Genomic DNA, 21,465 nt, shown 5'->3' on the forward strand with positions numbered 1-21,465 from the left:
TGCGCCCTCTGACGTTGCCTCGCTGGTAGTCATGCAGGAGATCTCCCCTGATCTCCTGAGGGAGATCACGGGTGGCTATCAACAACTCCTGCTAGTCAGGATGTATCCCGTCAGAACTCAAGGTCGCTACAGTGTTCCCTCTCTTGAAAAAGTCTTTGCTGGACCCCTCTTGTCTATCTAATTTCCGCCCTATTTCTCTTCTGCCTTTCTTATGAAGCTTTTGGAGTCTTTGGTGTCACCTCTTCTCTCTTCCTTTGAGTCTTCTGAACTTCTTGATCCTGCCCAATCAGGCTTTAGGCCTGGCAGGGGTACAGAAAATGTCCTAGTCTCTGTCCAGGACGACATGGCCAGACTGGTGGACGCAAAGGGGGGGCGAGTGAAATTCTACTATATCCGTCAGCGGCATTTGATACTGTGGACCACCCTACTCTGATGTCCCGGCTGGCCCCAATCGGCATATCTAGTCAAGTGGTGGCCTGGTTCTCTTTGTTCCTGGCCGACAGAATTCTCTTCCCTTTTCGTCCGGTTCCTGCAACCTTCTCTTTCACATGCTCTTAAATATTTACATATGGTCATTGGTGCGTCGCATCCGCTCCTTCGGGGCAAGATGCTACTCTTATGCCGACGACACTCAGATCCTGATCCGTCTAGATCTTGATCAGGCTGTTGTGCCTTCATCAGTGCCCGACGGCCGTGGGGGGAGTGGATGAACCACAATTGGCTAAAGTTGAAGTGCTATTAGTATAAAAAGAAAAAAAAGAAGGGAAAAAAAAAAAACAGTCTTAAACAGCACTGCCGCTGTCCAGTTTGTATATGTGTAGACTTCTGGTTAGCTGCTAATTGGGGCTGTCTTGAGACTGGTCAGGACTTTGAGTAACTTGAAAACAATTAACAAGCCCTAAATTGCGCTTATACCATTAAAAGATCATGATGCATTCAATTGTAAGTTCAATTTTTTCCTTTATTGGTTAAAAAATAAATGCTTGAATCAAGAAAACCAAATTAAGATTCAGTTTTGTTCACGGATAAGAATTTTGGGTTCCAATCAAGTCAGAGCTGCTGGTGGTAGGTTCCCCCCTGATCCCTCACTTTGGATATTTTTCTGGCACTCCTTTTCTTGATTCGACCCCCCCCCCCGCCCTGTTCTCGCTGTTAAGGTGAAAAACTTGGGAGTGGTTCTGTCAGCATCCCTTTGCATGCCCAAGTATCGGCAGTATGTCAAACTGGCCATTTCCAGCTTAAACTATTGAAAAAGGTGCTCCCTAGGATGCCAGCCTCTCTCTGTCCACTAGTGCTTGCAGCCATGGTGCGGAGCCGTTTGGACTACTGCAATTCCTTCCATTTGTCACAGCCTAAGGTGGTAGTCCAACAACTCCAACATTCGCAAAATCTTGCGGCATGTGTCGCTACAGGGTCACCTTATGGGGCCCACATTGCCCCTGTTTTACGGGTACTGCAATGGCCCCTGGTCGCTCAGCGTATTGGATTTAAGGCGCTCTGCATCATCCATCGGACACTGCATGACCAGGGAGCGGAATATCTCTGCACCAAGTTCATCCGTTATCTCCCCAAGCGCTGATTGCGCTCCACCTTGGCAGGCCTGCTTTGTGTGCCCTCCTTCCCCCGTGCACGAATTGGTGGGCGAGCCTTCTCTATAGCCGCAGCACAATTATGGAACAAGCTCCTGCTGGCAATAAAAATACGAGTCTAATAATTTGGCTTTTAGAAAGGCTGTAAAACATACCTATTCTAGATGACTGCTGCCGACTGGCTCTTGGCTCGCCGTCCTCCCTCTCTAGCACCATGATACCCTCGGGTGACCGTGCACTATAAAAATGTCCTTAACATAAACATCACAAATAAATGCAGACTTGAATCTCGGCTGGCACCTGAACCCCTTCCGTGACCCTCCAGATTTAACCAAACTGCCACGATGCCTAGACTGTCGCTTCGATTGGGAGGATCTTTCCACAGTCCTCTGGTGATGGTTTAACACCCATCTATACGAAGATGTGTACCATCCAAAAATCAGACCAAATTCTCCACAAGTAGCACAGGCGCCAGGCATCACTCTAGGGAGGGGGAAGAGGCTGGTGGAAAAGTACAATTAGTACTAAGAGAATACACAGCATTTGACTGCTACATGGGTATCTAGACACAGGGGATACTAGGTAACCCCTCCAGCACTCTATTGTAAGATAGGGTGTGCTGGGTCTAGGAATTTAAAAAAGACTAGTAAAGGGGTAAGGAATACAAACTTGGGGTAAGGAATACAAACTAGCTAGGTTTGCAGACGACATTTTATTATACCTCAACCAACCAACAGAGTCTGTACCTGCCCTTTTCCAATAACTACTTTGATACGGGGCCCTATCGGGCTTCCGAGCCAATCTACAGAAAACTGTCCCTCTAAAGTCTGACACTGACTCGCTGGATCAATTAAAGACAGACTGGGGATTCCTGGTGCAACCCCACTCCGTGAGATATTCGGCTGTCAACATAACAGTCCCCATGACAGGCCTATTTGAAGCCAACTACGTCCCTCTGTGGAAGGCCATTAAAGCGGACGTACATAGATGGACGAAGTTACTACTGACCTGGGCTGCCCGCTTCACCTCCATAAAAATGAATGTCCTACCTCGATTTCGATTTCTGTTTCAATCCCTCCCTATAATCGTCCGGTAGTCGTTTATGACCGAGGTCAAACGTATGCTCCTAAAATACCTATGAGCCGACAAGAAACCCAGAATCCCATATTCCACAATGATTCAACACAAAGTCAGGCGGCATGGGGTACCCAGACTTAGATGAGTATTACAAAGCATCTCAGCTCCGAGTCCTATCAGATCATCTCTGGGAAAACCCCGAAAAACAATGGGTGGCTAAAAGAATATAAACATGATATGGCTGCCCTTCCTAGAATTTTATTCAACATACTGGGATACCGTAAGACCAAGCTATAGAAACGCACCATTGTGAACAATGAGAAATACATAGAAAATCACCCCATTGGCCCGCTGACTCACACTAGATAGTAGGATCTGTTCAAAACTGTGATCCAAGCCTTATACAAACATCCAACCTGAAAGGTGCTGAAAGAAGCACCTTACACTTTGTCCGACTAGGTTTAGTCATATCTTCATTTGAGTGGTTTTAGGAGAGGGCGAGGGGGTTAGGGTACAAGTGTCAATTGATTATTTACGCATTTGTCATCTTCCTTTTTGCTGTCTTTTTTCACTTCATGTTCGTTTCAAGGTGATTATAAGCATTCCAGGATATATGGAAAAGTGAAATTGACATGTATTGTTTGGCACTTGTTGGAAAAGAAAAATTAATAAAAATTCAAAAACAAAAAAAAAAAAGACTAGTAAAGTCAACTTAACTTCACATTCTCTGGGAAACAGTAGTTTATCCCAGAGAAGGTATTTAAACCTTGGGAAAGCCTGAAAAGGTTTCCCTGTGTCACTGCACTGAGGGTGCTGTGTGACACATGAAAAGATTATGCCTATGGAGTGGTCTAAAACTCCATAACCAAAGAAAACACAAGAGTAAGAGTAAAACGCACAGAATTAAAAAGGTCAAAGCCCCAAAGTTTAGCAAAAGAGCTGGAGGGCTCTAAGGTGGGAGTAATTGGCACATGTATGAGAATTCTCCCTAACAAACCAACTGATTCACTGGAATGCCTCGACATTCGTATTATTGAACAGTCTAGTAGAGGATTTATATTGGCCAAGCTACCACTAAAACAAATAAGGGAATTCCAAATCGGAGGAGAAACCACAAGATTTGATTCCTGTATAAAGGAAGGAACAGTAGAGGAAGAGAAAGATACGTCACAGCGCCAGAAGGTCAGTTGTGGAAAGGCTAGAGCGAGAGGCAGAGTACCCAGCCAAACGAGAAGACTGGAGCGAAAGAACCGCCTGGTGCGTGCAAACTAGCAGCAGGGAGCTGCCGCAGCAGTCCCTGGAACAATCGTAGGAGGCCTCTGGGAACTGCTGCAGAACCGCTTCCGTCCTTTGAACGATCAGAGGAGGCCCTGAAGCCACAGGGAGCGGCTGTAGAACTGCTGCGATCCCTGCAAATAATCAGGAGAGAGGAAAATCGAAGCCCGTCCGCAACCGTGAGACACCGGTAAGCAACCAGAAGAGGGTGGGGAGACCGGGACGGTTGTAGGGCCACCAAATGAGAAACCTTTGCCAAAAGGGCTTGGAAGTCAAGGGAGAAGCATATGCCAAAGGTGCCTGGGACCCAAAGAAGAGTAGGGTGCCAATACAAAAGGGGGTCTGAGACACGAATCAAAGAGGGGGGGGGGGTGGAATGCCTGGCAGGATAGTGAACCAGCTGCAACTCCTGAGGAACAAGAGGAACTGAGAAGGGTCTGGGACCAAGAGCCAATGACTAATTGCCTCCGGGATGATGATCATCATAATAATCACAGTAGGCACACAATGACACAGCCTGGTGTGCAAGCATACAGAATGCTCTACTCTCTAACATCCATATGCTGCAGACTACAATACTCGCCAAACAAAATAGCCTCCCCTCCCTCGCACCAGAATTCCAAAACATCTCCCCCACCTATAACAAACATCCCAAGAGCTCCTCTAGTTCAGCATCATCACCACCCAGGACACACTGTACATCCTAAAACCTTCAAAATGTAAAGGGTACATCAGGCCAACCCCCCACGTCAAAGACAGTGCAGAAGCTTTCATCAATTCCTCCTTCTCAACAGGCATTGGACCGCCCAGCCTCAAAGCATGGGTCCTACCCCTCCTCAAAAAACCTGCACAAGATCCTACTTTACCCTATAACTACAGGCCCATCACTACAGTCCCCTTCCTACTAATAATCCCTGACGTAGCCGCTTATGTCCAAATCCAATATTCTCTTCAATCTAACCACATCCTTGGAGCACGCCAATCCGGATTCCGCCAAGGCCATGGCACAGAGTCAGTGCTCCTAGATCGTAAGCACCAAATGGACAAAATCCAGGATAAGGGAAAATGCGCCCTAATGTTACTACTTGACCTATCTGCGGACTGTGACCTGGTTGGCCATAGTATTCTATGCCATCACCTCACCTCTGGAGCTTCTTGGATCGCCCCCTTCGTAGATGGCAGAGCTATGAAGGTTTTCTCCCTCTGAACCCTCACCTATCAGCTGTGGAGTGCCCCCAAGGATCATGTGTCTCGCCAACCCTTTACAGCATATTCACAGAGCCTCTTTTCGACCTCCTAGACTCACAAGGTATACTATACACCAACTATGCCGATGACACCTAAATTCTTCTCCCTCTCTGTACCTCTTACAATAACATCACCGCCATGCTAAGCTCCACATACGCCACCATCCAAGCATGAGCGGCAACCCACGGCCTCTGCCTCAACAATGAGAAACAAAACTTCTCATCGTGCCCCACCCCCCCACCCTTGAGAAAAAGTCTTAGCCCAGAATAACCTTCCTTTAACATGGATGGCACCAACATCTCTGCCTCACCAACAGTGAAAACTCTAGGAGTGTATCTCTACTCCACCCTCTCCTCAACCCGCCAAGTTAATGCTATAGCCTGCTCAGCCATGTACTCTACCAAACTCCTCAATGCTGCCAGTCCCCACATCACAACAGACAGCTGTCTAATGATCGTGCATGCTGTGGTCGGCGCGAGGCTGGACTACTGCAACATACTCTTCATCGTCACCTCTGCTCACAACATACAAAAGCTACAGACTATACAAGATAATGCCCTAGCGCTGCACTAAACACCCCCAGATCAGAACACACATCTGCAACCCTAAGAGCAGTACACTGGCTGCCCATCAGAGATTGAATGCTATTCAAGACACTCACCATCACACACAGATTCATCGGCAATACCAGCCCCCTTACCTTACCCAAAAAAAGAAAATTTCACAAAGAATCTAATGACTAGACCCATCAGAACCCACATACACACAGATTGGTCCAACCCAAATTTAGACACAACAGAGCTGGAGGATCTAGCTTTCCAGTCATTGCCGCCAGGCAATGGAATGTGCTTCCCCCTACACCAAGAGTCTAATCTTACTGGGCTTTCCGTAAAGCCCTCCGACTACACACTGTAGATCACAAAGAGCACTTTGAGAAAGGTAAAAAAGGAGTGTAATGACAGGGCCAACCCTTTAGGAGAAATCCATCACACTGCTAAAAAGTCGGTGATCTAACAAAATAAAGAGGGGTGGGGAGAGTAGCCCCATTTTCTCCAAAAATAGAAATTCTGCTCAAGCACTGTAATATCGCTACACTTAAAGAAAATGTACAAATGGGTGGGGGAGAAGGCAGAGGGTCTCCTTACATTCAGACCCTTAGGGACAGACCAGTGTTTGTCCCAGTAAGTGATATGGAAAATGCATATCACTTGCATTAGGAAGAGGAAAACCCACAGCCACAAAATAGGATTGTGGTTAAGAGAATGAGGCGCAAATGTCAACAGAAAAAGAACATCTTGTGTTGGTCTGGAAACTACTGTTTACCCTACTACACCCCTGGGCTATGGGACGATGGCATCTGGCAGAGTTTGGTCCTCATGCCCCCTTACAGCGACCTTGAGGACCAGATGGAGGCCTGACTGCAATACCGTTTGCAAATGGGAGACTTCAATACTACTGCCATAGGGAGCAGGTCTTACATAAATTGAACAGAAGCAAAGAAAAACCTGTTTGCACATACATGAATCTATTCTGAAGGAAGAAAACAATGCCTGTAAAGAGTGAACAAATAAAGGTTTTACTTACTCACATCCTGGAGCTCGCTCTGCGGTGCAGTTTCTGTTTCCGTTTCGGTTTCTTCCACGGTAGCACCCGGGGTGTCCTGTACAACTAAGAATAGACAAGGTGTGACCTAGCTGGTACAGAGGAAAACCAAGGTGAGGCTGTAGCTACAGCAGGACAAGCTTTCAAAAATGTTTACTTCTGATTTAGAACCATATCCATAAAAACTGGGCGTTTGTTTGAAAGTGCAGGGCTATAGTCTTTTTAAATGCCTCATGCCCCTTGAATTGATGTGTGCTGTGCCAAGTGTTGTGAAAATGTCTAATTATAGAGTGAGAGCAAGCATACCGTCGCACTAGATCACCCGCCCAATCAATGGCCCACACAGACAAGAAACACCATCAACTGAGAGATGTATGAAAATAAATACAGCAACAATAAGAAGCAAAATGTTAAATGTACTATTTACCAAAAATCATCATCGGTGAATTGCTCTCTTCAGCCTGGTTCTGATGGAACACCTTCTGCCATTCTTCCAAGTCTTCACCCACATACACATAGACTACTTGTTCTTGCGATACCTCCAACACCTGCAATCAGTACGGTTCCCAATTAGTCCCAGCTGGATCAATTCTCCAGATTATCCACAAGTCCTTTCCTACCATAATACATGCAGCAGTCTCAAACGAGTAGCGGCTGAAGCCTTTAATCAAGCAGGCACGAGATTATAAAAGGCTAAACTGGTAAATTAGCTTTATTCTGCTGCGTACATGAGTATTCACTGCAATAACCTAAGCAGCAGAAAAGATTGACCCAGTACACATCAAATGCAGACACTTCACCATGGACACGGAAAACAGAAGCTCCTCGGGAGGATAGCCCAGGAGCAACATGCTCGACTTGGAAGCAAGACGACACGGAGCAACGCAGGATCGATCCCCTGGTCTGCACTTAGAAACATTTGGGTATTAAGCACGTTATAAATAAACTATCATATAATAAGCTTGGTGCACTTCCTTCCTTCGGTATTTAAGTTCCTATTATGTTGACTTCTCACTCTTAATGCCAGTGGTGATGATGCAGCTCTTTCTGCCGGAGTCTTTTCCTGTCCATGGTGCTGTAGTACGTGTGCAAAATTGAGATAAATAACATGGCGCCTGTGCACGGCCGTTTTGGACATTCACTCCCAAACCGCAATCAAAATCTACGTTGCTGCAAGCTCAGGAGGCAGACATGATTTCTGCAGAGGTGGCAATATTTTAGCGTGAAGTAGAGGAGTTCACTGTGTAGGATAGTTGGCATATTGTTCGGTCAAGGAAGAGCCGAGAGGGGAGTCAAGGATGTGCAGGTGCACTGATAAGGTGTGCTAGGAACGAGAGCGTCGAAGACAAGCTGGGTTTTTCCACTGTCTGGATTTCTCCACTCTTGCCTCCCATGCTTGCGGTCTGTCCTTTCGGCCAGGGGCATTCTGCAAGCTATGAGGGGCAGTAATTTGTCCCCCTAAAGATGACAAGGTCCCTATGAGGTGACAGAAAATTGGAACTCGGGTGCTAAAGGGTCACTGAGAGGGAGGGCGTTCTGTTCCAGACCCCATTATCTCTCTGCCTACCTGCCTTGGGACTGGGTAGTGTTGTCGTGGCTGAGATGAAGCTTTGTCCTACAACTGCCATAACGGTGATGTATACCGGTTGTATTCGTCCCGTTTCATGTATTCGGATGTAATCATTTACATTTATTCTGCAGTTATATGTATGTTTATGGAGTGTGACTAAAGGCCTGTAAAGAGAATTTCCTAACTAATGGTCGTTTTGTGTATTATTGCCTTACTGAGTCCAAAAAGGTTTTGTCAGTGTAATAGGGCGAGTAATTCTGTGGTCATTACGCATGTCTGAAAATCAAAACATGTGCACATTGACCGCTCCTCATCATGGGTGCCCACTGCCCCATCTTCCTGTCCTGCATGCCCAATTCCTCCTTTTTCTTGCACTAGAATGACCCCGTGTAATGACCATTTGCATATTTTCCTGTCCCGAGTTGCCACTTGTATCTCTGCCAGTCCATATATTGTTCCCACTAGACTTTCCAATAGTTCTGCAACCCCAAAGTACCTTAGCGTTGTAGCGTTCCTAGTTGGGAAATCGACGGTCCTTCTGGAGTACCCTCCCTTTCACAGGTCGCCGAACGTCCGATGGAGAACAGGGTGAGCTACGACGGTGACGTGGCAGCTTCGTTCCTAGCGGTGCTCGTTGACGGGGAAGCGTAAACATCCTGCAAGGAAGAGGCGTGCGGGGCACCTCGGTGTCAATAGATCTGGACCGCAAAGAGTGAAGAACTGTGGCCCAGCAAGGGCGTCGAGTCGTCAGCGTCTGTGGTTTTTGGGTGGCGGGAAACCCACCAGTGGATGCTCCTCGGCGCGTCAACGGTCAGGCCTTCTCCAGCAGGATACAGCGGCGGCGATGCAGACGAGCGCATCCTTGGATTCGAAAGTTCTTAGGCAAAACGGGAGCACACCGGCTCCGGTCAGCGATGGCAGTCGACGACAGTGGCGGACAACAGTCCGGGCGCTTCTCCTTGGAGTTCCACAGCAGACCCCGTATCGGGTCGGCAGCCTGTCGAAGGTCTGTCTACCAGGGAGCTTTGGCAAAGATCAGCTGATGCACGATGGCCCCTCGTAGCTTGGGAAGAGGGCGCCTTACCAGGTCCTCTCTGGGTCAGTCCTTGGAGGCACAGCAGCTTTCAGATTGTGAAGGAGAGCAACAGCAATTCTTCTCGTCCAGTAGGGCTTCAAGGTCAAGCTTCAGTTACTCCAGTTACTCGTCGTAGTGAACTTCAGCTTCTGAACACGATTCCTAACAGTGCGAGGTCCCTAGATATACTGTTGATCTCCCATTAATTCCGCTGGGTCACACTCAAGCATCCAATCACGACTAAGGGCATTCATGCAGGCAGGCAGCCAATCAGGCACACAGTGCATTCAGGCCATTCACTTCTCTCCAGACACTCACAACAAGTTATGTGTATTGGGACAAGTACCGAGCCATTCAACACTCCATACTGCATTCATACCGGTTTCGGGCAGGGCTGTCTCTGTCATTGTGTCAAACACCAGAAACTAGACACCCATAACATAGAATGCGTATTCGTCACATACTCCATTCACCCAGGTCCCACCCACAGGCGTACCCACAACATACGGTCGTTGAGAAGGCTCCAGCCAGTCAGGTCGGCACTTCCCCCACACTACCATACATGGAACTTCCACCCAACAGCCAGTCAGGGGTAAGGGACAGAGACAGGGCTTCCCGGGACTTTGGGAAGGTCAAGGTAACGGGTGATGGAAGGCAAGAGGCCATGGGGGCCATTTTGTTTCCATCAGGAATCTACTGATTCCAATGACGGGGCCTGGGCCTCCCAATATGGAGGACGCTCAGGGCACCAGTCATTTCAGCAAGGAGCAGCCACCAACCCGTACCCTGCTATGTGGGTCACACACAGGTGCCCAAAAACATACACTAGGGGCACAGGGTTATACCCCTACCCATGGGTGCCATAAAGGTATCCCATGGGTCCATTCACCAAACCAAAAGAGAGCTGCACCGCCAGGAGTCCCACATGCACTCCTGCGTGGAAAACACGAAAGAACACACGATAAAAAACAGTAAAGGACAAGGATACGGAGGCCCTATCCCTCTGATACATTCCCAGCATCACAGGGTACCTCCGCTGCCACTCTGGGAGGGGCAGGGAGAGTCCATTTATGGCGAGTCCCCTCCACCCTCGCCATCCCTTGCTGCCAGACTGGCACATGGTCATCGTTCTATTATTCGTTGGGCTCTCCTCAGAGGAGAGGGTCTCTATTTTCTTGAAGTAGAACGCATTCTGTGTCACAGTCCCCCTCTCATTGGCGGCAGCTACCATTGATCCATTGACGTGCGTTACATCCATGGGCTTTGGCTCATACATTAGGGATAGCTTTCCCTCTGGATGGCGGTTGTGCAATAGCACTGTGTCCCCCACTAAAATGTTGGGTTGTTGGAGGTTTCTCCAGGCGTTCTCCTGCTCATTGCGTGCTCGTCGTTCCTCTCGTACTTTTTGGAGATCGATGTTCCCCGGCTCTCTTCCATCCACCTTGGGTATGAGGCCCATGGGGCACCGTTTGAAAAGGGCGTCTGCAGGTGCTACTCCTGTGGATTGATGTGGAGTTGCACGGTACTCCTGGAGGAACTGAAAGAGGTTTCTCCGTAGTACCCCCCCCTTTCTGAGATATCCAGAACACCTTGTTCAAAATGCACATAAACCTTTCTGCCTCACCATTGGCCCTTGGCCAGAGGGGAGTCACCTTCCGGTGCCTTATTCCACACTCCTCCATGTATTTGGCAAATTGTTGGCCTTGAAAAGGGGGTCCATTGTCAGAACATAATTCAAACGGAAATCCGTGAGTAGCGAAGATTCTTTCCAGGGCCTGTATGGTGTGGTCACTGGCGGTCAATTTCACTACTCTATTTCAGGGTACTGGGACCATTGATCTATCACCTTCAAAAAGTAGGCGCCTCTCCCTCTGGACCCGAAGCCGGCGAGCACCGTGCCCCACAGTTGGTCACTTTCCATGGATTGGATGTTGGGTTCCCTTGCTGCCTGGCACCAAATGCACTGATGTATGTACTCGCCCACCCGATGATCCAGGTCCGCGAACCACACCGTAGCACGTAAGCGTGCCTTAGTTTTGGCCGTGCCTTGGTGTCCCCTGGGGGCCAGTTCTAACACCTTCTTCACCAGTACCCGTGGTACGACAATCTGGCACCCTCTCAGTATTAACTCTTCTTCCGAGATGGATAGATCATTTCGGACTCACGACAGCGGTTGCAGGTCCTGTTGGGCACTCCTCCGGGTGTTAGCCAATACCCCCTTCCAGTCTCCGCTGTCCATCGCGGTCCTAATGAGCTGAAACACTGTCTGCTCTGGACATGTCCGCTAGCTCCGGTATGGTCAGGGCTATGGGCATGGCAGCCTCCACTACCTGACGGACAACCTCTGCACAGTCCTCTTCCTCTGGTCTTTCCTGTATCCGGCCGGGTCCAGGGTGGTGGGACAAATAGTCTGCCAGGTTATTCGTGCCTGGCCTGTGTTGGAGCTTCACCCCGTACTCCATCAGACTCAGATCTTCCAGGATTTTGCGGCATGAAATGGCAAATTTTGCGGCATGAACCTTTATTTATTGCGGCATTTTTGTGGGACATTTTGTATTAACTGGAGTGTGTAAGATTACCACATTGCAGGAAATAGGCAGAGTGCAAGGCTACAAGTATCGCAGGTTTCCCCCTTTCTCACCTGTGTTTGATGCTTGCTGGATTTCTTGGAAGGGGTCTTCTTGCGTACGGTTCGTGCTTTGTACAACCCCGTATGCGCGTCTTCGGGTTCCAGCGTTCTTCGTCCAGGGCCGACAGGAAACTCCAGGAAGTCCAGGAACGAAGGAGGAGTACTCGTAGGCGAGTACACAGATTCCGGGATACAGGATAAGGAGGAAGGGAAGATAGGAGGAGGAAGCGAGGGTCCGGGAACCAGGAAGCAACAGAGTTCAGCGAAGGCGAACTACGGAGCACACGTCTAGCCACATCAATCAATAGCGTCGAGACACACGGGGCCGCAGGGGCATGGCCTTTTTATAGAACGTGCTACGTCTGACATAAAAGCTGGTACAGTGTTCTGTGTTTAAAGGCCATGATGGAAGTACAGCAGAGTACAAGCCCTGATGTGTCAGGGACCAGGAAGTCCAAAAGGGGTGCGTCCGACAGTTCATGACAGCATGCCTCCTCCGAAAACCTGTCCCACCGGGTTTGCCCGGGTGAATGAGATGGGACCTTTTGAGTAATCTGGGGGTGTTTAGGTATGAGATTGGTTCCCAAGTGCGTTCACTGGGAGGGTATCCTTTCCATTCAACCAGGTACCGAAGCTGACCACGTTTGAACCTGGAGTCACATATTCTGGAAACTTCATATCCAGTTGGTCATTGACAAGTACAGGATTGGGCCGCAGGGTAGTCCGGGAGGTCTGGATGTATGGTTTCATTAGAGACGTATGAAAAACGGGGTATATTTTCTTCCAGGAGTCTGGTAGTTTGAGTTGGTAGGCCACTGGGTTAATGATTTCTTTTATGGAAAAGGGCCCATAGTACCGGGGAGCCAGCTTATTCGGTCGTAGATGTCGGGGCAGTAGTTTCGAGGACAGCCAGACCTTATCTCCTACTGCATAGGAGGGACCTGGTCTTTTGGAATCCGCATAACGCTTGGCATGAGTTCGGGCCCTTTTTAAGTGCTCTTTGGACTCCTTCTGTACATTGGACTGATGACAAGCATTTTTAGGCATCTAATTGCCAGTGTCATTGTGTCTAAAGACTGCATAAACCCGTGCAACAAAGGGATCATTGAAAGTCATATTCCTTGATCACAACGGCTGTTAGGAGGCGGCGTACAATACCCGTTTCGGTTCTTACATTGAACAGGACTGCTCGTTTTTACGAGCCATTTGCTGATCCTAAGAACTTAGAATCTGGAGACTGCTGGATTTCCAGAGTGGTCTGATGCTAGGTGCTGGTTTGCAATTTGAAGTCGAGCCTCGAAAAACCTGAAATTTTACATTCTGAAAAGGAAATTATATGAGAGCAGGATTGCTGATCATTTTATTCTAGTTGTATTTGCTGCCCATTTCCTATCACCTATTAGCTTGATCCTGATAGTTTTTTTTTACCAATTCTCACTAAATAAATTACACTTAACATATCCAGTCACAGGCAAGGAAGGAGAGACTGACTCCAGCTGCCCCTTTAGCAGTCGAGCGTGCCTGGTCTGGTGTGAACTTTGGAAGGGACTTCGAGGGAGACTCCTGGAGGTTTTATGCTGGTGTTAACAGCTATCAGCATCAGCCGATTTTTCATTCGGATTGGATCATTTACCCTGTAAACGTTCTTTACTATTATCAGGACTAACGTATTTTTAGTTTTGTGTTGTGCAATATATTTCGATCCAGGCCACTGGGCGGCTGCCAGAGGTGGCAATCTGGGTTCTTGGTGCACATTAGTCTGGTAAAGATTTTATAGAACCGTTCCATCCTCGCATCATTTTGTAATTTTGTATTAATTCACACTTGTCCAATATGGGCAAGCGCAAAGCGACCAAATCCCCCCCCCCCCTCAACACCATTATGCACAGGCGTGGTAGCGATCACTGGTCTCCACCTCGCACATCAAGGAGGCAAATGCCACGAAAGATTAAACAGCCTCCTTGCTGCTCTGCCACACGCGGCCAATTTATAATCCAAGGATAGGAACAAACCTGGGAGAGGGAGAACTTGCGAATGCAGCCTAATAACTGCATAGTGGTAGACGAAGAGGATTTTACCCAACTATCTATACAACCAGACTTGCCACCAACAAGAACACCCAGTTAAAAAACAAATGGCCTCACTAATGGACATGGAGAGCCAGGCGCAGGAAAACTAGACTATAGATGGGGCACCATTTCTTGTATTGACCAGGTTGATATTTGTGTGGGTTGAATATTCCCACAACCAATCGGTTTAGTGTTCTTGAAAATGTTGTTATGCCCTGTCCTTGTATCCCAGAAGTAACTGTAGCAGAGCCCTCTGCCACAGCCAGTGAGTCATTTGAGCCCACCATGTTAGTTACCATATTTCCTTAAGGGTTGCACAGCCCGAAAATTGAACTGTACGTGTAGCACCCATATGCACTCTTTATTAAAGAGCCGACAGGCTGCCAATTAAATTTCATATCGTAAACTGAAACTCATCAAAACCACAACTACCCGCTCCAGTATCTGCAAGATCTCCGGGCTAATCAACAAATAGCATTATGAGGCCTATAAAGCATCATGAAACAAGCCATCCACCTGTTAGGAAGAATTCTCATAAATGTGCCAATTCCTCCCCAGCTTCGAGACCCTCAGCTCTTTTGCTGACCTTTGAGACTTTGTTTCTTTTGATTATGGAGTTTTAGACAACTCCATAGGCATCATCTTTTCATGCAGGTTACCCAGCACCCTCAGTACAGTGACGCAGGCAAGCCTTTTCAGGCTGTCCCAAGGTTTAAATACCTTCTCTGGGATAAACTACTGTTTCCCAGAGAATGTAAAGTTAAATTGACTTTAGTCTTTTTAAATTCCTAGACCCAGCTCACACTATCTTACAAAGGAGTGCTGGAGGGGTTACCTAGTACACCCTGTGTCTAGATACTCATGTAGCAGTCAAATGCTACCCTTTCCTATCAAAAAGCCTGGTGGCAGTAGTTTCACAACAAACTACCATGACTTTTCCCAACCGCGAACACCGGTAGCATTAAATCGCAGGAGACATGTTTTTCAAGATGGCGCCTAAGCCTCCTTTGTTTAAACAGGTCCTGGTCTTTTTTCGCCATTTCTTTTTGGAAAGGTTCTTCTAGAGTTTGTCTCTGCGCGCCAAACTAGGTTTGTTCCCTTTGTTTCAACACCTTTGGCAGGCTTCAGGACTGAAGACCGCCTCTGGCGTCTCAGTGTCTGGGGTGGGCAGGAAGTGAGAGGTGCCCGAAACTCCCTGTGCTTAGTCTCCTAGGAGACCCAAATGCACTCGTGATTGGCTGGCTGACTGTCCGGCAAGGACAGCCAACCTGCTGAGTGAGTGGCAGCTAGGCTGGAATGAATGGGAGAAAACTGTTAAAAGGGGAGTCTCTTGGCTTGGAAGGCAGAGTCCACCACTGGAACGAAAAGAACCGAAACAAGCTGAAAGAGGACGGCTGTTGCAACTACTGGACTTTTGCCCGGTGGAGCCCTACTGCAGGACCGAATCGCCAAGTTCTTCCCGACAGAGAAGCCCCTTCAAGGACAACTTCTTCCTTTGAGTTGGTAGGACCAATCAACTCGTAAGCCACTTGGATACCATTCTTGGAGCTGGTTAGGATTAACCAGGGGGGGGAAGGATATCAGCTTGTGTGCTTGAAGAACAGCAACCAGAATTGAAGATTTGCCTATTTGCCAGCTTTATGACCCGTCCCTGTGCAGTCCAGGAGTCCCCTGACGTCCTCTCTCTTGTCCCCACGACTGAGGCTCAAGAACAGTGAGATCTGCAGGAACTACCAGGAACAGAAGTTTTCAGTTGCATCATTTTCTTCAATATGAGGTACTGTGAAAACCCGACCGAGAGAACTTACCCCTCACTGCAAAAGTTCGTGGAACTTTGGCAACTTGCAGGCCTAGTCAGCTTGTGACCAAACATATGAACCTTTCTTCCGTGAACTACTTCTAAGAACCGTGGCAAAGACGGTTTAAATACGAGAACCGTTTTTACTTATACAAGACACTAGCCCATTGACTTTGGCCTACCTATTGCATAGAACAACTATTTGCACTGTGAGTAACTGATATTAGTTTATTAACTTCGGCCTTTTTGCTCCTACTTCTACTAAATCAGCATTGTAGTATAATGTGTGTGATATTGGTTGCCTCATTTAGTGAATGCTTTATAAATGATGGTGTAAATGATGGTGTAATAAATTAATAAGTGTTTTACCAAAAAACCTTGAATAGAAGTGTCTGAATACTTGTCATTGTAGACCTTTGTGTAACACCCTTACAAGCTCACATTTCCTCTTGAGATAAGCCTGGCTGCTCAGCTCACTACCAAAAACTGTGTGGTACAGACTTATATCAAAAGGTTGGTTTTGCCTAAACCTGTAGTCTTAGTTGTGTGTAGTGGTCCGAAAGGGTACTGCATACAAACTCTGCCCAACACCACCGAAGAGGCCTCTTCCATCCCCAATTGCCACGAGCAAATCCAATGAATACCTTCCTTCCTCCATTCAAACAGGCAGACCTTGTTTCTTTCTGTGTAATGTTCTTAAACTGATAACCAAATAATCAGAGCCAAGGTATAACTTGATCAACAAGGTGACCCATTTGCTCAGAACAAGGAGAGGAGGTTGCTCGATCATCAGAGAGGACATTGTAGCCTGCCAACGGGTATAAATCTGTTGTTGGGGGGGGTATCTTGGTCATGGAGCAGAGGGCACTCCCACCGTCACGCCTGGAAATTGCAATCACATTGGCCTGCACAGCAAATGGCTCGATCATGTGTCCAAATAGTGGGGAGGGTGTACTCAGAAGATCATCAGCAGCAGGAGGACCAGAATAGGATTGTTCCTGCTGGCTTTGGCACTTCTACCTTAGCCCAGAGACCGACTACCAGGGATGAGCCCTGGGCTCCCCCACGTCTCCCCCCCGTCACAATGAAATCAAGGGATGTTTTTGAAACCCAGAGGATGGAGCACCCATTAAGGGATATGGCAACCAATACATTGGAAGCCAATGATTCAATTTTATGGGAAATTGACGTGCTGTGCCCCCACCCCCGCCCATGGATGATGCAATACCAGTAGACCAAAGTCACTTTGTTTATACCATAGATGACCTGAGGACTGGTGGTGCTGCGGTATTCCAGGACCTGGGGTGCAGGCACCTAACAGATGAATCTTGGTTGCCCCCAATACATGCGCACCAAATTATTGGCCTACAGGGCACATGGGCCCCAGCAGCATCAAGCAACCAGGGGGTTGCAACTTACTCCATTCCGGCAGTTCAGGGAAAAGGGGGTAGGCTGAGCAGAGGGCTACTCTTTTGGATTGACCCATCATTATTTATATCAAGCCAAGTGGTAGGGAACAACCATCAGGATTTTATGGAACTTCATTTAAATTGCCTCAAAGGTACAAGTCTTTTACTAATCAATATGTACAATCATTTGCAGGATCACGTGGACATCTGCAGGTCCAAACACAGATCTCTCAAAGACCTTAATAATGGGTCACCTAAACCTGCAATACAAACCAGTTGAGATTATGTTGACATTACTGAGGAAGAGGACAGAGTCTGGGGCATAGGAGAGTTGATGACTGCAGCACCAAAAAGGAAGTAAAAGGGACTTGGAGGCGGTGGCTTGCATATTGATGTCCTCTAGCCTCAAAGCATGTAACGGCAGGCTCCCGCGTGAGTCACCGGCTGGAAAGACATTTCACTGTACTCATCACTCAAGCTCGATTGACTATGTCCTGTTAAATCTTGAAGTGCAACTGAGGGCCGAGAGTGAACATTACCCGTTAATTTGAACAGTCTTCCCACATGGCATAAACGAGGAACAGGAAGATGGCACTGCAATCCCAATTTCAATTACTGGGCACTCGAGACAAGCTTTGAAGGGGGTAACGAATGACACAGATTTAGTATTACCCAAAATCTATAATAGCATCCTCCCAAACAGAGTGGTTTTTCCTTGCATTGCAAAACCGATATTGCAAGAGTATATGAAGAACTGGCGAGAATTCTGGGAGGCTTTTTTTCTAAGCCAATGAAAACTGTATTCATCATGGTGTAGTAATTCCTGGTACAATGGTGAGTGTCGACGGGCCAAAATCACACTGATCAGACAGGTCAAAGCTGTCAGAACTGAAGGGATGGCCCGATTGGCTGATGCAAGAAATGACTATAATACAATTATTAAAAGGAAGAAACACGAATACCAGAATGACTTGTGGAACTCTCTGCTGCAGGCAACTGAAAGCAGGAACTCGGAAAACGTACTGGGAACTGAGTGGAAGGCCCCACATAGAGCAGAACCGCCTACTAGGGGCTATTCCAGGATTTACGCGTGTCAAACATAAAATTATATAAGGAGCAACAAGCTTTTGATAGTGGGCGTGGTGGCGATGTTTGAATTGGTCTGGCTGTCCAAACCTTGATTCTGACGGAGGAAGTAGTAAGGACTGCCCATGATTCACAGAGAGGGGCAAGACCCCGGATGATTCCGGTGGACTTTTTTGGTAATCAGCCATCAATTTGGGACTCTGACAAGAATTTGTAATGCCGCTCTTAGTAAGAACAGGGTCCCCGAGTCTTGATTTCCAGCAGATATGGGGTCTATTGTCAAGAAGGGAGATGGAGGTGATGCAGCAAATCTCCCTCCCTTCCGGATGCTGGTGGTAAAATCTTTGCTAGGGCACTTCGTGTGAAAATATGTAGCCCTGAGGAGAATGCCCATTTACGCAGTCTTTATTGATTTAAGGACAGCGTTCAACCCAGTACCAAGATTAGGCTTTGGGCTATCCTGGCGGACATGAAATTGCTGAATGCCATCAAGGTTTTGCAAGTGAACAACGAAGCAAGGATTGGTTGGGTTTGACTGGTGCATTATCTGCATTAATGTTAAAGGACATTTGTACCGCGCACTATCACCACCGGAGTGGTCCCCTGGCGCTCTGAAAGAGGAGGGGAGGTTGAGTTAGTGGGATGAAGCAGGAAAAGTGCAAGAGAGCAGTGATGTGCTGTTGGCGGCCTCAGCCCGGTGGGTCCGTTGGCTGGGCCTGGGGTGTTTGCAGCCGGTAGTCGTCGTGTACTGTTGTGCAAGACTGTGTGTTTTTGTTTTGTTGTTGCAATGTAGTGAAGTTTGTGCGGTTTGTTGTGCTGTAGGTTTTGATTGTGTTTGGTTTGGAGTTTGAGAGGTGTATGTAGAAAGGTAAATTGTTAGTGGGGTTGGTTAGTTTGCGTCTCTATCCTAGTTGAGGCACTCGGCTTGCGTAGCCTCCCCTGATGCGGCTCTGTCCCGATCTGGGTCCGACTGGCATACACGGTTCCTTACTCCTCTGGCCCCCACCTCTAACATGCTCTCTCATAGCTCCCCTTATCCTCCCTTCATACTCCTGTGGCCAGTGCACCTGCCAATGTCAACCTCTCAGGTAGAGTGGTGATTGCCAATATCTCGACAATTCCACACCACTGTGGTACCTGGCGATAACTATGGGGCGGGCAAAAGTGTTGGTGGGATTAGTGTAAATTGAAATGGGGGTAGGAGGGTTGGCAGAGGGATGTCCTGGCCCACATGCGGTTCTGACTTTTCATAAATAGGTGTGATCAACGACCTGTTGAGGGTACAAAAGACGTGCCGCGCCCTTACTGGGAAACAGGATTCATGTTCTGAAGTTTGCAGACAACGCAGTCAACACCGCCCGCTAAACATCTTCAAAGGGTTTGCCACGAGAACAGTCTTCATCAACACCAAAAAGACCATGGTCATGGTGCTCAAGGGGAGGAGGGCGTGGAATCAATGTAAACTTGGACTCTACCTGGAGGAAGACGCAATTGAACAAATGTCCATGCTTACGATTATCTGGGCATGAGAATCAAAGACTACTGTACATGGTCTAATCAATTGAGCAATCTAGCAATGTGTACCAGAAGCCGGGGGGGGCGGGGGAAGGAGGCTGGGAAGTAGTCTTAGAGGCATATAAAGCCCAGGCCAGATAGGCAGCACTCTTTGGTGCAGAACTGTGGGGCAGGTCAAACAGGATTCTCCTGGCTGCAATTGAAAACAAGTTAAGGCTGCGACTTGTCGATGCTCTATCCCAGGAAGGGGCACGGGCGAGAGGGGGGGGGTGGTCTATAACCATGGTTCTGGTATGTAAAGAAGAAAATGCAAGCCTTCGGTTTAAGTTTAGTATTGGACTCGCCCTAGTATCAATAGAGATGTCAAAGGCCCCATTGTAAATGCTCTTAGGACAGCGAGGGAGGAGGAAAGTAGCACAAGGTTGTTTACATCGGATCAGTTTGCCAGATACTAGTCACTGAAATTCTCTCTGTGGTATGAAGACGATCTGGACCAGATGCAACCTAAAGCTGATGCAACCATTTCATTAAGGGTTGCATGGGCATTTTGCCCCTGGCAGCCTTGAGGAACAAATGGAATCATGATGTTACTCAGTATGTCCACTATGCAAGCTCACAATAGAAGACATGGTTCACTTTCTCTTGCTGTGTCTGCATTATGGCGACTTAAGAAGATCTTCAAAGCCTCTACTGATTGCCCGAAACATTCATACAGCGACAGCCCTGTTCCTATGCTTAGCAGCCAAGGATCCTGCTGCAACCTTTGCTACGGGCTGGTTTTTACTGAGAGATTGAAGAAGCAGAACATTTACTGGCCAACCTAGGAAGGCACTTTTGGCCTGTCTTTTACTCCTCATCTGACTTCTGGTGTGCCCCATTGCCCTTCCTGGACTAGTATTGCAGTAAAGAGGGCCAAGTGGTTGATGAACTTCAACTGCATGTATGATGGAATTCAGACCCTCCAACTGTCCATTAACTATTGAGTGACGCTGCATACACATCCGTTTTGTACTTCTCCTTTGCTCGATTATATTCTATAATTGTGTATCGTGTCCCTTTATGATTAGCACTGAATGTTATCATTGGATCGATGTTTTATTGCGTTAGTATTGTTTTGCATTTTTGACTTTGATGGTAATTATTGTCCAAAATAGTACAAACACACGCTACTCTTGATTCAGATGAAAACAGATGCAGCAGGTCTCAAGAAGGAATATGGGGAACCCACCTCAGGCCACAGTCACTGTGCCACCAAACTCCTCGCATTACCACTTATCCAAGCCCGCAACCCAAAGATGATAGGACGGCGAGATTCGGTAGACGGATGCTTTGTTAGATAAGCTGGGATTCCCAGAGTCTCGGGTCGAAACAGCAACATTCCTGCGCAGCAAACAAGGATTGAGCTAGACAGGTCATTGGATGGCTATGGGACACTTCTGAAGGGGCTCACTTACAGGGTTAAGAGCAGGAGTGGAGAGCGATTGGCCCCACCATTGAGATCAAGCGCAAAGCGTGGCAGACCG

The 21,465-nt window shown here is 47.7% G+C and overlaps 1 protein-coding gene across 4 annotated transcripts in view; it reads right to left on the bottom strand.

Annotated features, from left to right (window-relative positions):
• Positions 1 to 21,465, bottom strand: part of LOC138517003 (gastrula zinc finger protein XlCGF57.1-like) — a 132,759-nt gene that overhangs the window by 61,396 nt on the left and 49,898 nt on the right. For 2 of the 4 annotated variants that reach the window (XM_069632505.1, XM_069632504.1), the window contains exons 2-3: positions 7,219 to 7,339; positions 6,774 to 6,857 (exon numbers count right to left, since the gene is read on the bottom strand). In XM_069632505.1, coding sequence (XP_069488606.1) covers positions 6,774 to 6,857; positions 7,219 to 7,231 — 97 coding nt within the window. In that variant the 5' untranslated portion in view covers positions 7,232 to 7,339. Of the gene's footprint in view, positions 1 to 6,773; positions 6,884 to 7,218; positions 7,340 to 21,465 lie in introns of those variants that run through there. The other 2 variants (XM_069632507.1, XM_069632506.1) reach the window with 2 other exon arrangements.

This window comes from Ambystoma mexicanum, chromosome 6q, assembly GCF_040938575.1.
Source record: "Ambystoma mexicanum isolate Mex_15411 chromosome 6q, UKY_AmexF1_1, whole genome shotgun sequence".
Lineage (NCBI taxonomy): Eukaryota > Metazoa > Chordata > Amphibia > Caudata > Ambystomatidae > Ambystoma > Ambystoma mexicanum.